General features: G+C 39.2%; 1 protein-coding gene across 1 annotated transcript; it reads right to left on the reverse strand.

The window, feature by feature from the left end:
* Positions 1-11,497: 11,497 nt before the first annotated feature.
* LOC114761887 (uncharacterized) lies at positions 11,498-11,845 on the reverse strand. Its single transcript, XM_028951337.1, has one exon. It carries the CDS (start codon positions 11,843-11,845, stop codon positions 11,498-11,500), a length of 348 nt encoding a protein of 115 aa, XP_028807170.1.
* Between the last annotated feature and the right edge of the window lie 331 nt (positions 11,846-12,176).

Genomic DNA, 12,176 nt, shown 5'->3' on the forward strand with positions numbered 1-12,176 from the left:
CTCAAGTATGTATGTATGCATGTAGCTTGAATTACATTGTGATGTGTAACCATAGTAGTGTATGCAATGTGCTACTAAGATTCTCCAAGAATCTTACCCCCATATTTAACAAACCCTAGGGCCTTCAACCTCTAAGAGCAAAGGAAAAGAAGTAGCTGTAGTGGAGAATTAAATTTGCTTCAAGAAGAAGAAGAAGAATGAAGAAAAACCTTATGTTGGATGAATGTAATTAAGAGTATGCTTTAAGGTTTTAAGTTATGGATATATGCTAGCTTATGTGTTAATATGTGAAAGCATGCTAGTGTTGTCCAATATGCATGATTATATGGTAGGAGAATTAGTATGCAAGTACTTGGTCAAGTAAGACAATTTATCCTTCCAAGGGGGATAAAAGTCAACATTATGGACTTAAACTTTGACCAAAGTCAAATTAAGCAATTGAGTGAGTATAGCCATGAGATTCGGTGAGCAAATAGATGGAATTTTTCTCTTCAAGATGAGAGTTAGTTCACCTGAACCTGATAACCACACAAGAAGTTATGCCCTTCCAAAGTTGGGCTAAAATAAGTGGAAAATGGAAAAATGACCATATGAACAGTAATTTTTTCAAGAAAAACTGGGCTCGAATTTTAAGGTAATCAGTCCAGAAACTATTTTCTCTCAAGAGTTTATCCAAAGGGCTTTCCATAGAACTTGGAATCACTTGATTTCAATTTTTCTACAATTAGTTATGAATTTTTGAATTTGCCACATTTTTGGGTTACAATGAATAGTAATCCGTAAAAGAAAATTTTCAAACTTGATTTTTCATAACTTGTAGTCTTCAAAAGTGATTCCAAATGCTTCCAGAAGGCAAGTTAATTAGTATAAACATAAGGTGTTACAGGAGCTGCTTCGGTTCACAATAGAAGAATGGACACTTTGGAATCAAAGATGGATTCGTTGGAAAGCAAGGTGACCTCTCAACTATGTAATCACGATGGAATTGAAGAATATAAATGTGCATAGACCAGCATCCCCTATGGATATTACCGCCCCTAGTTATGAGACTTGTGGCTCGGTTATCCATATTTCTAGCATTTGTCCAGGCCATTATGAGGAGGTATCTGCAGTCTACCAAGGCCGTCTAAATCAAAAGTGGGACCCTTACTCCAACACTTATAACGAGGGATGGAAGGCAAACCCTCGATTGGGCTAGAAGAATGAAGAGAGTAGACCTTTAAATAGATTTCAGAAGACTGGAGGAGCTAGTTCCAAAACCAATCTCAAGCCCTAACCACCCCACCTAAGGATGACACCAACCAACTCTTACACAATATGATGGCCTTAATGAAAGAAGAAAGGGCTGCTAATACCAATCAGTTCAACTCCATAGCTTCACTGATTCAGTAAGATTCCTCCAAAAATGATGCCAGATTTAGTGCTCTAGAAAAAAGGATGGAACAATAGGAAACTAAGTATGAGAACATCAACTCCTATGTAACTCAGTTGTCCAACAACATGAGTGAGCAACAAGCAAGGAGCAGTGGCGCTATTCCCTCCAACACTGTTATCAATCCTAAGGGCTTGAATGCCATTACTCTTAGGAGTAGGAAGCAAGTGAATTTTAGAGAAGAGGAGGATGGAGTTATAGATGAAGAAATCTTGTGTGATGAGCTGCCACAAGCATCTTCAAAGGTCAAGAATTCTGAAAGCTCCAAGGAGATGAGACTAAAGCAGAAAGAAGCCCCCAAAGAACATGATGGTAAGGGTAAAGCTAAGGAATCTGAGCCAAGCAATCATGGAGCCTCAAGCAAGGAAGGTAAGGAGGTAAACATCAATGAACTACCTTTCCCTCATGCTTATTTGAAAAATGTTAAAATGGGTAAGGAGAGGCAAGATCATGAGTTGCTTGAGACATTTAGGAAAGTAGAAGTGAATATACCCTTGCTTGACCTGATTAAAAAGATTCCTAAGTATGCTAAGGTCTTAAAAGAATTATGTACTCAAAAGAGGAAATTTAAAACTAATAAAAGAGTCCAATTACCCTCTAATGTGTCTACATTGTTTAAACCCCAAATTCCTGTAAAGTGTCAAGACCCTGGATCTTTCACTATCCCTTGCACTATAGGAAAGGTTACTATAGGGGGAGCCCTGTTAGATCTAGGCGCAGCCATTAATGTCATGCCTAAGTCCGTATACACCTCTCTAGGAGTCAAGACCCTTAAGTCTACTACTGTTGTGCTCTAACTTGCTGATAGGACTATTAGGTATCCTGAGGGCATTATTAAAGACATTTTAGTCCAAGTTAAGGGATTGGTTTTTCCTGCAGATTTTTATGTGCTTGACACGTCTTCTGAGCTTGTAAATGACACTACACTCATCCTTGGTCGACCTTTCTTAAGGACTGCTAATACCATGATTAGCATGAAAGAAGGCACCATAACAATGGAGGTGGGTGATAATAAAGTTTCTTTTAACATGTATGAAGCAATGAAACATCCTTATGAGGACTATTCACTTTTGGGGGTTAACATAATAGACATTGCTGTTGAGGATGCTTGCTCTGAAGTTGAATTGCAAAATGACTCTTTCTATTCTGATCTTTACATCGATGATTCTATTGATGAGAATGAATCCATTTCTTCCTTTTCATCTCTTTACTCTACACTTTCTACTTGTTCATGTGGTGGTGATGTTACATGCCTTGATTGTACTGTGGTTAGTTGCATGCTTTCTATCCCACATACATTTTCTGTTTCCTCCCTTGACTCCAAGTTGGACTGTGATTCCTCTGTTGTCAGTGATGATTCCCTTAGGGAAAGGTTTCCTGTTGTTGTTTTAGATATGGAGGAAGATGTCATAGAGAAGAATCCCTCTAAGGCAGTTGCTATAGATCAACTAGAAGTTGGTTCAACACTTGGAGAGGAAGTTAACTGCAAGGCTAAGGAAGTATCATTGGTTGAAGGAAAGGGGAGTAATCTGTTCTCTCTTGAACTTCATAAATTGATTCTTTCTATCATGCAACCACCTACACTTGACTTGAAACCCTTATCACCTACTTTGAAATATGCTTTCCTTAAGTCTAACGAACAACTACCTGTTATAATTGCTAACTCACTGTCTGAGAGTGAGGAAGAGAGATTCTTGTCTATTTTGAGGGAGCATAGAAAGGCAATAGGTTGGACACTAGCGGACATACCAGGAATTAGTCTTGCTGTGTGCACACATAGAATTTTACTGAGTGAGGAATCAAAACCAGTGAGACAACCCCAAAGACGATTGAACCCTCTTATATTGGATGTAGTTAAGAAAGAAATTACTAAATTGTTGAGTGCTGGGATAATATATCCAATTTCTGATAGTGAGTGGGTCAGTCCAGTACATGTTGTGCCAAAGAAGAGTGGGCTAACAATAGTAAGGAATGAAAGGGATGAGTTAATTCCTACAAGGGTTCAAAACTCATGGCTTGTGTGCATAGACTATAGGAGACTTAATGATGCAACATGTAAGGATCACTTTCCTATACCCTTCATTGACCAAATGTTGGAGAGACTAGCTGGTAAATCACATTACTGCTTTTTAGATGGCTTTTTCGGCTATTTTCAAGTACCCATATCCCCCGAGGATCAGGACAAAACCACCTTCACATGCCCCTTTGGTACCTTCACTTATCGAAGGATGCTATTTGGGCTGTGTAACGCTCTAGGCACCTTTTAAAGGTGTATGATGGCTATTTTCAGTGATATTTTAGAGAACAACATGGAGGTGTTCATAGATGATTTTACGGTTTATGGGGAGAGCTTTGATCAGTGCTTGAATAGCCTAAGGCAGGCTCTAGAGAGATGTATAGCCAAAAATCTTGTTTTGAACTTTAAGAAATGTCATTTCATGGTGGATAGTGGCATAGTGTTAGGTCACCTTATCTTTAGGAAGGGGATTGAGGTTGATAAGGCTAAAATTGAAGTTATCTCATCTTTGCCATACCCTTCTTGTCTTAAAGATTTGAGATCTTTTCTTGGGAATTCAGGGTTTTATAGGCGCTTTACTAAAGATTTTAGTAAAGTTGCCTTGCCCTTCTCTACTCTACTTAAAAAGGATGTTGAATTTAATTTTGATGAAAAATGTAGACATGCCTTTGATACTCTCAAGTCTATGCTTGTTTCACCTCCTATTTTGACTGCACCCAATTGGAATTTACATTTTGAACTCACATATGATGCTTCTAATTGTGCAGTAGGTGCTATGCTTGGCCATAAGGAGGAGAAGCAATCTAGAGTCATAGCCTATGCCTCTAAGACACTTGACCCAGCTCAAGTCAACTATACCACCATTGAGAAAGAAATGTTTGCCATTGTATTTGCTTTAGACAAGTTTAGACAGTATCTAATAAATTCTCGAGTGGTTGTGTATACAGATCATGCAGCTGTCTGCTATCTACTCAAAAAGCCATAATCTAAACCAAGATTGATCAGATGGGCTTTACTGCTTTAGGAGTTCGACATTGAGATTAAGGATAGACCCGGGGCAGTGAATCAAGTAGCCGATTACCTGAGTAGGCTACCGGAGGATACAAGGGGAGTAGATTCTCCTGACTTGACTTGTGACTCTTTTACCGATTCAGCTTTATGTTCTGTGGTTACTATAGAGCCTTGGTATGCTAATATTGTCAATTATCTCATGTCTGGACTCACTCCTCTCTTTATGTCTAGATTTCAGGCATAAAAGTTTCGTAGCGAGTCAAAGTATTACATATGGGATGCCCCTCATCTATGGAGGATGTGCAGTGACCAAGTGATACAGAAGTGTGTGCCGGAGGAGGATTTTGAACCTATTATTTCAGCTTGCCATTCTATGGTTTATGGTGGTCATTTTAGTACAAGGAGGACATCTAGGAAGGTCTTAGATTCTGGATTTTATTGGTCCACCCTCTTCAAAGATTCTTTTACATTTTCTAGATCTTGTGACAAGTGTCAGCGATTTGGGGGGTTGGGAAAAAGACATGAGATGCCTCAACAGCCCCTTCTGTTTTGTGAGATTTTTAAGGTTTGGGGAATTGACTTTATGGGACCCTTTCCTTCTTCCTTTAGTTTTGTATATATTTTATTAGCTGTAGATTATGTATCCAAATGGATTGAGGCTATACCTTGTAGAAAAGATGATGCCCCAACTGTTCATAGATTTATAAAATCACACATTTTTTGTAGGTATGGGATCCCTAGGGCTGTAGTGAGTGATCGGGGAACACATTTTTGTAATAGCATAGTCAACAACCTGTTGTCCAAATTTGGTGTCACTCATAAAATCTCTACTGCCTATCACCCCCAAACCAATGGTCAAGCTGAAATATCTAATAGGGAAGTGAAGCATATTCTGAAAAAAATGGTTAAGCCATCCAAGAAGGACTGGAGCTCACGTTTAGAAGAAGCATTATGGGCTTACCAGACTGCATACAAATCGCCCATTGGCATGTCTCCTTACCGCCTAGTTTATGGAAAGCCATGTCACTTGCCAGTGGAGCTGGAACACAAAGCGTATTGGGCAGTCAAGCAATGCAATATGAATATAGAGTCCTCTGGTATGGAAAGGAAACTGCAATTGCAAGAGTTGGAGGAGATTAGACTTGAAGATTATGAGAACTCCAGACTCTACAAGGAAAAGACCAAATTTGTGCATGATCGGGGTATCTTGAGAAAGGACTTCAAGGAAGGGATAGAGTGCTGTTGTACAAGGCTCGGTTTACTTTCAAGCAAGAAAAATTCAACACCAGATGGGATGGGCCATACATAGTCATTAAAGCGCACAGTTTCGGTATGGTGGAGTTGCTACATGAGGAGACCGGGGCCAGATTCAAAGTTAATGGCCATCTACTGAAGCTCTACCATGAAAATCAAAAGCCTCCTTAACTCCCTGGTCGTTTCTTTCCTTCACTCATTTACATGCTTTTTCTTAATTATTGATCTTTCTATGTTTTGTGCATTTTATGTTGAATGAGTGTGGGGGAGAAACCAATTCAATAGTATAATAATGTAGTTGTTGTTTGAATTCAATAAGACCCCCTGCAAGTTCTGATCTCTACCCTATCTCATTTTGTGCCTATTGGTAATTTGGTGCTTGTAATGCATTATATGAATTAGATTGATTGAGAAAGCTTGTTTGTGGTATGCTGCTTAATCATGGACTTATTGAGCACCTTTTGATCTCCTTTGATGTACTTTAAAGCTTTTGAAGTATCCAACTGCCTTTGCTGTTTGTGTGTTGTGTTTCTCTGTTGTTTGGGTGTTTCTATGTTGTTCTGTGTGTCTCTGTGACACTTCACTGCGACAAAGTGGTCCTTTGTCCGTTAGGTTGCTCTCTGTGACCTTCACTGCGGTGAACTCCAGCCTTCACCGCGATGAATGTCACTAGTTTCTGGGTGTTGCTCTCGGGATGGTTTTGCCATGACGAAACATCCTTTTCTCCCTTTGCTTTTCGTCTCCGGAAGGGTTCACCGTGGTGAAGTCGCCGCTTCAGCGCAACATATTTTCATTTTAACCCTATTTTCCTTGTGAAATCCCCATTTTACTCTCTATTTCTGCCAACCCACTCACTTCTCTTAAATCCATTTCTGTCTTTTCCCTTCTCCATCCCATTAAACCCCCCCACATTCCCATTCTGTTTTCATTTTGATTGAAACCGTCAGCCCCCCTCCCTCTCCATATTCTTTCACTTATTCCTTCTAGCACCCCTAACCCTCTTTTCTCTACTCTTATTCTCCCTTTTATCTTCACCCTTCTAACCTTTTCATCACTTTCATTTCTCTCTTTCTAACCTTTGCTCTCATTCGGTGATCTGTGCTTCTGCCTTTCACTTGCTGTGCTGAAGACTCCTTCCTTGGTTGTGGTATGATTCCTCTCTTCCTTTGTTCTTTATTTTGTTTTAGTTCAGTTAGTTGTTGGTCTGTTGGTTTTAGTCTGCTGTTGTGTTATTGGATTGGGTTATTTTTATGTCAGTTTGTAGTTACATAGCTCTTAGGCTACCTAATGATTCATGATGCATTTTGTTTTTCTTTAATCTCTTTACTTAATTTGAAAGTTTTTGATAAACTGAAAACCTATGAATCATTACATAGCCATTCGCTACTGTCTAGCTTGTGATTTTGGTTTTTTTGGGGTAGTGTTCGTTGCTGTCTGTTTGGTCTTTGTTTAGTGTGTTTTGTTTCTTGTGTTCAGAGTATGCCTCGTACTAAGAACCCTACACCTGTGTCTAAATTTAATTCGGGGGATGAGTATACCTTTGAGGAGTTATATCAAAAGATTGACTAGAGACCTCTCCTCAAGGAGCGACCTTTTCCCTTAGACCCCCCTGATCACCCTTTTGTCTGCCAGCTCCGTGCCTCCCAATTGACCGGTTTGGTCTAAGAGTGTTCTATAGGCAATGACGCCTTTGTTCGCCATTTTTACACCTATGCCCGATTCCATGGCTCCATGATCGTCGACTTTCTCAATGTCCGTGTCTGCCATTCCTTTACTGCTGACAACATCCGTTTCCATTACCGCCTTTCCCCTTATCGCCATTCAGGTTATTCAGCTTACAGAGACAACTACCCTTTTGATGATGTGGTCCAAACTTTAAGTCATGACAAAGCCACTTGGCATCGCCCCCGCACTACTGAGCAATACCTTAAGCGATTCGAGTTCCAACCTGAGGCTCGCCCTTGGTTGCATTTTGTCTGCAACAACCTAGTACTCATCACCCACCTAGCCAATGTTCCTAAGCGCCAAGCCCTTTACGTCTACCTTCTCATGATTGGCCGATCCTTTGATGTAGCCGACACCATTTACTCAACCCTCTATGATGCCATCAACACCGCCAAACTCACCAACAGCATCATTTTCCCCCACCTAGTCACTAACCTTTTTCGCGCTGCCAATGTCCCTGAGTACAACAATGACAGCTACTTTGAGCTAGCCCCCTTGTTTTAATATGACCGCCTTAAACAGCCTATCATTGGACCGCCTCCACCCATCTACCCTGTTTATGATGTTGGCGCAGCGCATGCAGCCAGTGCACCAGCTCCTGAAGGTCAAGAAGAATAGGAAGATCCAGAAGCTCCTGAACCTGTCACCTTGGACACCCTGGCTGATGATATCGATGAGCTGGCAGACCATGTCCACCAGATGAAGAGGCAGAAGGACCGCGATACTCTTTATGATCGAGACTGACGTTACCGCCGTCGTATGGATGCTCTGATTGCTGACCGATTGAACTTCATCCTACCTCTTGAAGAGGAAGACCCTCAGAGTGGAGCTGGAACATCTGGAGCAGGCACTTCTGGTGCAGGACCATTTGGGTCTGGGGCGGATGATATTGGGCCTCAGCAGTAGTTCTTTCTTTGTGTTTTGTTTTGTTTCTTGTTCTTTATGTTTGTTTTGAGTCGGTGTCGCTGGTTACTTGTTAAGCTTTTTAGATGATACATTGGATGTTGTTTAACTGTTTGGCTACTGATGGCCTTTTCATTTTGTTGTTACTCTTACATTGGTCCCAACTGCTATTTTCCTTCTCCTCTTTGTTTTGCATGCAACCTATCACCTTCTCCCTTCTTTTTGTGAATTCGATGTGTTGTGCTTTAATTTCAATTGGACTTCACAACTTCCGGTTCACTTTGTGATTGGTTTGTCTGTACTGGTTCAAACATTGAGGACAATGTTGTGTTTAAGTGTGGGGGAGGGACCTATTATGGATTCTAGCAAATAATTCTCATGCATCTATTTGATTTTGAGGTGTTTTTGAACTGATAAATTGGTTGAATTGTGAATATTTTGAACTTGGTTTTCTGAAGAGTTGAAAATTGCACTGAATACTGCTCTCTGTCACCTTTCACCACGGCAAACATCTAACTTCGCCGAGGAGAAACCCCTTTTGTCAGCGTTAATTTAGCTCTCAGGCATACTTCGCCGCGGCAAAGCAGGCCCTATCTCCAGGTTTGCTCTCTATGAGCCTTTGCCGCAGCAACGCCTATTCTTCGCCATGGTGAACCTTTAAAAAAAAATTAAATTTTTTTTAATAATAATAATAATAAATAATAAATGCTTTGCAATTTCAGTTGCTCTTTAGAAATTTTTCCTGGCTTAGATTCTTTATGCTCCTGCATCCTTTTGAAATTAATGGAAAGTTCAATTTGTACTTGTGCTTTTAGAAAACTTTCCATGCTTTTAAATGAGGGTTGAAGTTGGACTAGTTATTCTCATGTTTTTGACAGATAGTAAATGATGATATGCTTTGAAATTAGGACTATGTGGTTTTTAACCCTTGAGATTGATTAATTGAGATTTTAGCCTTGTTGGAAGGATTTTTTGGGCCTAAAGATATTAAATTGAGTGGATCTGCTTATTTTATATTTCTCTAGAACTTGTTTTAATTCTTAATCGAAGCTTAGTGAATCAATTTTTGTAAAGATGATAGAGGCATTCGATTTCAAACCCTCACTTCCCAAACGCAAACCCAATCATTTTACCATTGTAAACCCCTTTAGACCTTCATCTTGAGTACATGCATGCAATTATTTTGTCATTAGTGTATTCTTAAAAAAAAAAAAAAGAGGAGAGTTGCTCCAATAAAAAAAAAGAAGAAAAAAAAGAAAAAGAAAAGAAAAGAAAAGATAGAGATATAAAAATAATAAAAATAAAAATAAGTAGTTTCTCTCCTTATGTTTGTTTAGGTCAATTCTGTTTTAATAATTTGTATGCTTGTACTCATTTCCGTTTTCATTCTCATTCCATTCATTTCATTTGGCCTTCATTCAAATTCTGACCCCTAAAAGTCCTCTTGATTTGCAAAGTTTGCTTCCCGTGATGAAGAGGTAGAATTATTACAAGCCTATGGTAGAAATTGGATTGAGTAGACTTAGAGTGAAATAATCCTAAAACAAGTGAGTTAACAGCGAAACACTTATCCGTGAGATAGATCTCTTTTGATCAATCTTTTGGGTTAATTGTCCATTATGCTCACTTTCTTAGCATATCCTTGTTTTACTGTTGTCAACTCCTGTGAGAATTTCTTACTAATCTTCTGCTTTCATCTTTAAGCATGGTCGTGTTTCTCTTTGTACTGGTATCTCTTTGAATTATTTTTAAGCTTTGTCTAGGAGTACAAAGATCTAAGTGTGGGGGAATTTGATTGAGCTTAAATTATTCTTATCTTTTGATTACATCATCCATGGTTTTGTTGCATTTTCTGGCTTTTTTGGCTATAATTGAGCTTATTTTAGATTAAGAGTCCATGCATTGAGTTAGTATCTTTTTGAGGGTAAAATCGTCATAATTAGTTATTAATTGTATTCAATTAATTTCTAAGACAATTGATGCCTTAAATTGTTGCTTTTCAGTGTAGGACACCTAAGATTGGACCCAAGGTTGAAGACTCAAGGCACACAGAGCAAAAGAGGAGCCTCTGCCACCCTTCGCCACGGTGAACTCCTCGTATCAGCACATTCAAACCCGACCATTTCGGGAAAAATTGACTTGCCTACTTCCATGAACCGACCCAGACACGTAATATTCAGGTTAGAAACCTTATTTTCGGTATGAATGAGGTCACACATTGAGATCTAGCTGCCATCCACGTTTTCTCTTCATCTTCTCTCATCTCTCCTACCAGAACCCTAATCCCACACCTTCCACTATCATCTTCATCCATGGGTAACACTAAGTCAATTTCAATGGAGATGTTTCTGCACACCATAAGTGGCTAGGCTTCCTCCAGCTCTTGAAGATGGATGATTGGCATGAGTTCTAAGAGCTTCAAAAGGGGAGTTTTAGTTTCATCTTAGTTCTAGCTATGTATTTATGAATTCCTAAGTCTAGGGTTTGTAAATTCTTAGTGAAAGACTTTGATTGATCTGTAACCATTAGTTGATGATTTACATTTGTAGTTGGATTGGTTAATGTAGAATTGCATGCTTCAATATATGTGGTCACATATATGTTCTTTGTAGCTCTCTTGATTCTCTTCATCTTGCATGGTCATGTTTTGATGATGAGTTGATTTTCTGTTGCATTGAACTATTTGCATTAATCATTCTTAATTACACATTAGGGAAGCTTAACAATGTTTTCATTAATGATTTCATTAATGTAAGCATTGGACTCAATGAGTTATTGAGGTTGTTATCAAGAAAACCTAATGAATTTATAAAACTCCCAAATCTTAAGAGAACTATGATTGCCAAGAATCCATTTTCAAGAGGTTTTACCAATTGATTCAGTACTTGATTTCCATCTATTTCATCTTAATCTCCCAAAAATCCAAAAATATATTTACATTCTATTGCATTTTATCTTAATTGCAAGTCTCAGTGAAAACCCCCAACCTTTTCTAACTCAATTTGCATTACTATGGCATTTAGTTAATCTAGGATCATAATTTCGGCTCCGCAAGTGAAACGACCCGAGGTTGTGCCTATAGTACAATCCTTGGATTAATTTTTGAAATTGGCCCCAAGGTGTAAGTAAGACAAGTCAAGGCGATTTTCACTCTATCATCTCGAAATTATGAACTTTTTAACAATATAGGGTCCATCCCAGCTTGTCTTGAACTTACCCTTCTTGAATTTAAACCGAGCTTGATACCTCAACACTTTGTCGCCCTCCTTGAACTGCTTCCTCAAGATGTTGGCATTGTGAACAAGCTTGGTTTTTCGCTTGTAGATGTCTGAGTTGTTGTAGGCATCAAACCATATTTCTTTCAGTTCTTGAATTTGAAGGAGTTGATCCAGGCCAGCTTCCTCCAAATCGGTGTTGCAGCTCTTAACTACCCAGTATAATCTATGCTCTAGCTCCACTGAAATGTGATAAGACTTCCCATAGATGATCCGGTATGGAGACATTCCTATTGGCGTCTTATAGGTGGTACGGTAGGCCCATAATGCATCATCTAGTCGCAAGCTCCAGTCTCTATTAGAAGGCTTGACAATTCATTCCAAGATGCGTTTAATTTCTCTATTTGATACCTCAGCCAGGCCATTGATTTGAGGGTGGTATGGGGTGGATACTATATGGGAAACCCCATATTTAGTCAACAAGTTATTGAGCAGCTTCTTGCAAAAGTGCGTTTCCTGATCATTGATTAGCACTTTAGGTACTCCAAATCTACTAAAGATGGTAGACTTTAGAAATTTACAAACCGTAGGTGCATCATCCTTTCGTGTGGGGATGGCT

This window comes from Neltuma alba, unplaced genomic scaffold (genome assembly GCF_004799145.2).
Source record: "Neltuma alba isolate B1F8T4 unplaced genomic scaffold, ASM479914v2 tig00011146_pilon, whole genome shotgun sequence".
Lineage (NCBI taxonomy): Eukaryota > Viridiplantae > Streptophyta > Magnoliopsida > Fabales > Fabaceae > Neltuma > Neltuma alba.

Coding starts and splice junctions, on each gene's coding strand:
- LOC114761887 (XM_028951337.1), bottom strand. CDS start 11,845: ATGTCTCCATACCGGATCATCTATGGGAAGTCTTATCACATTTCAGTG.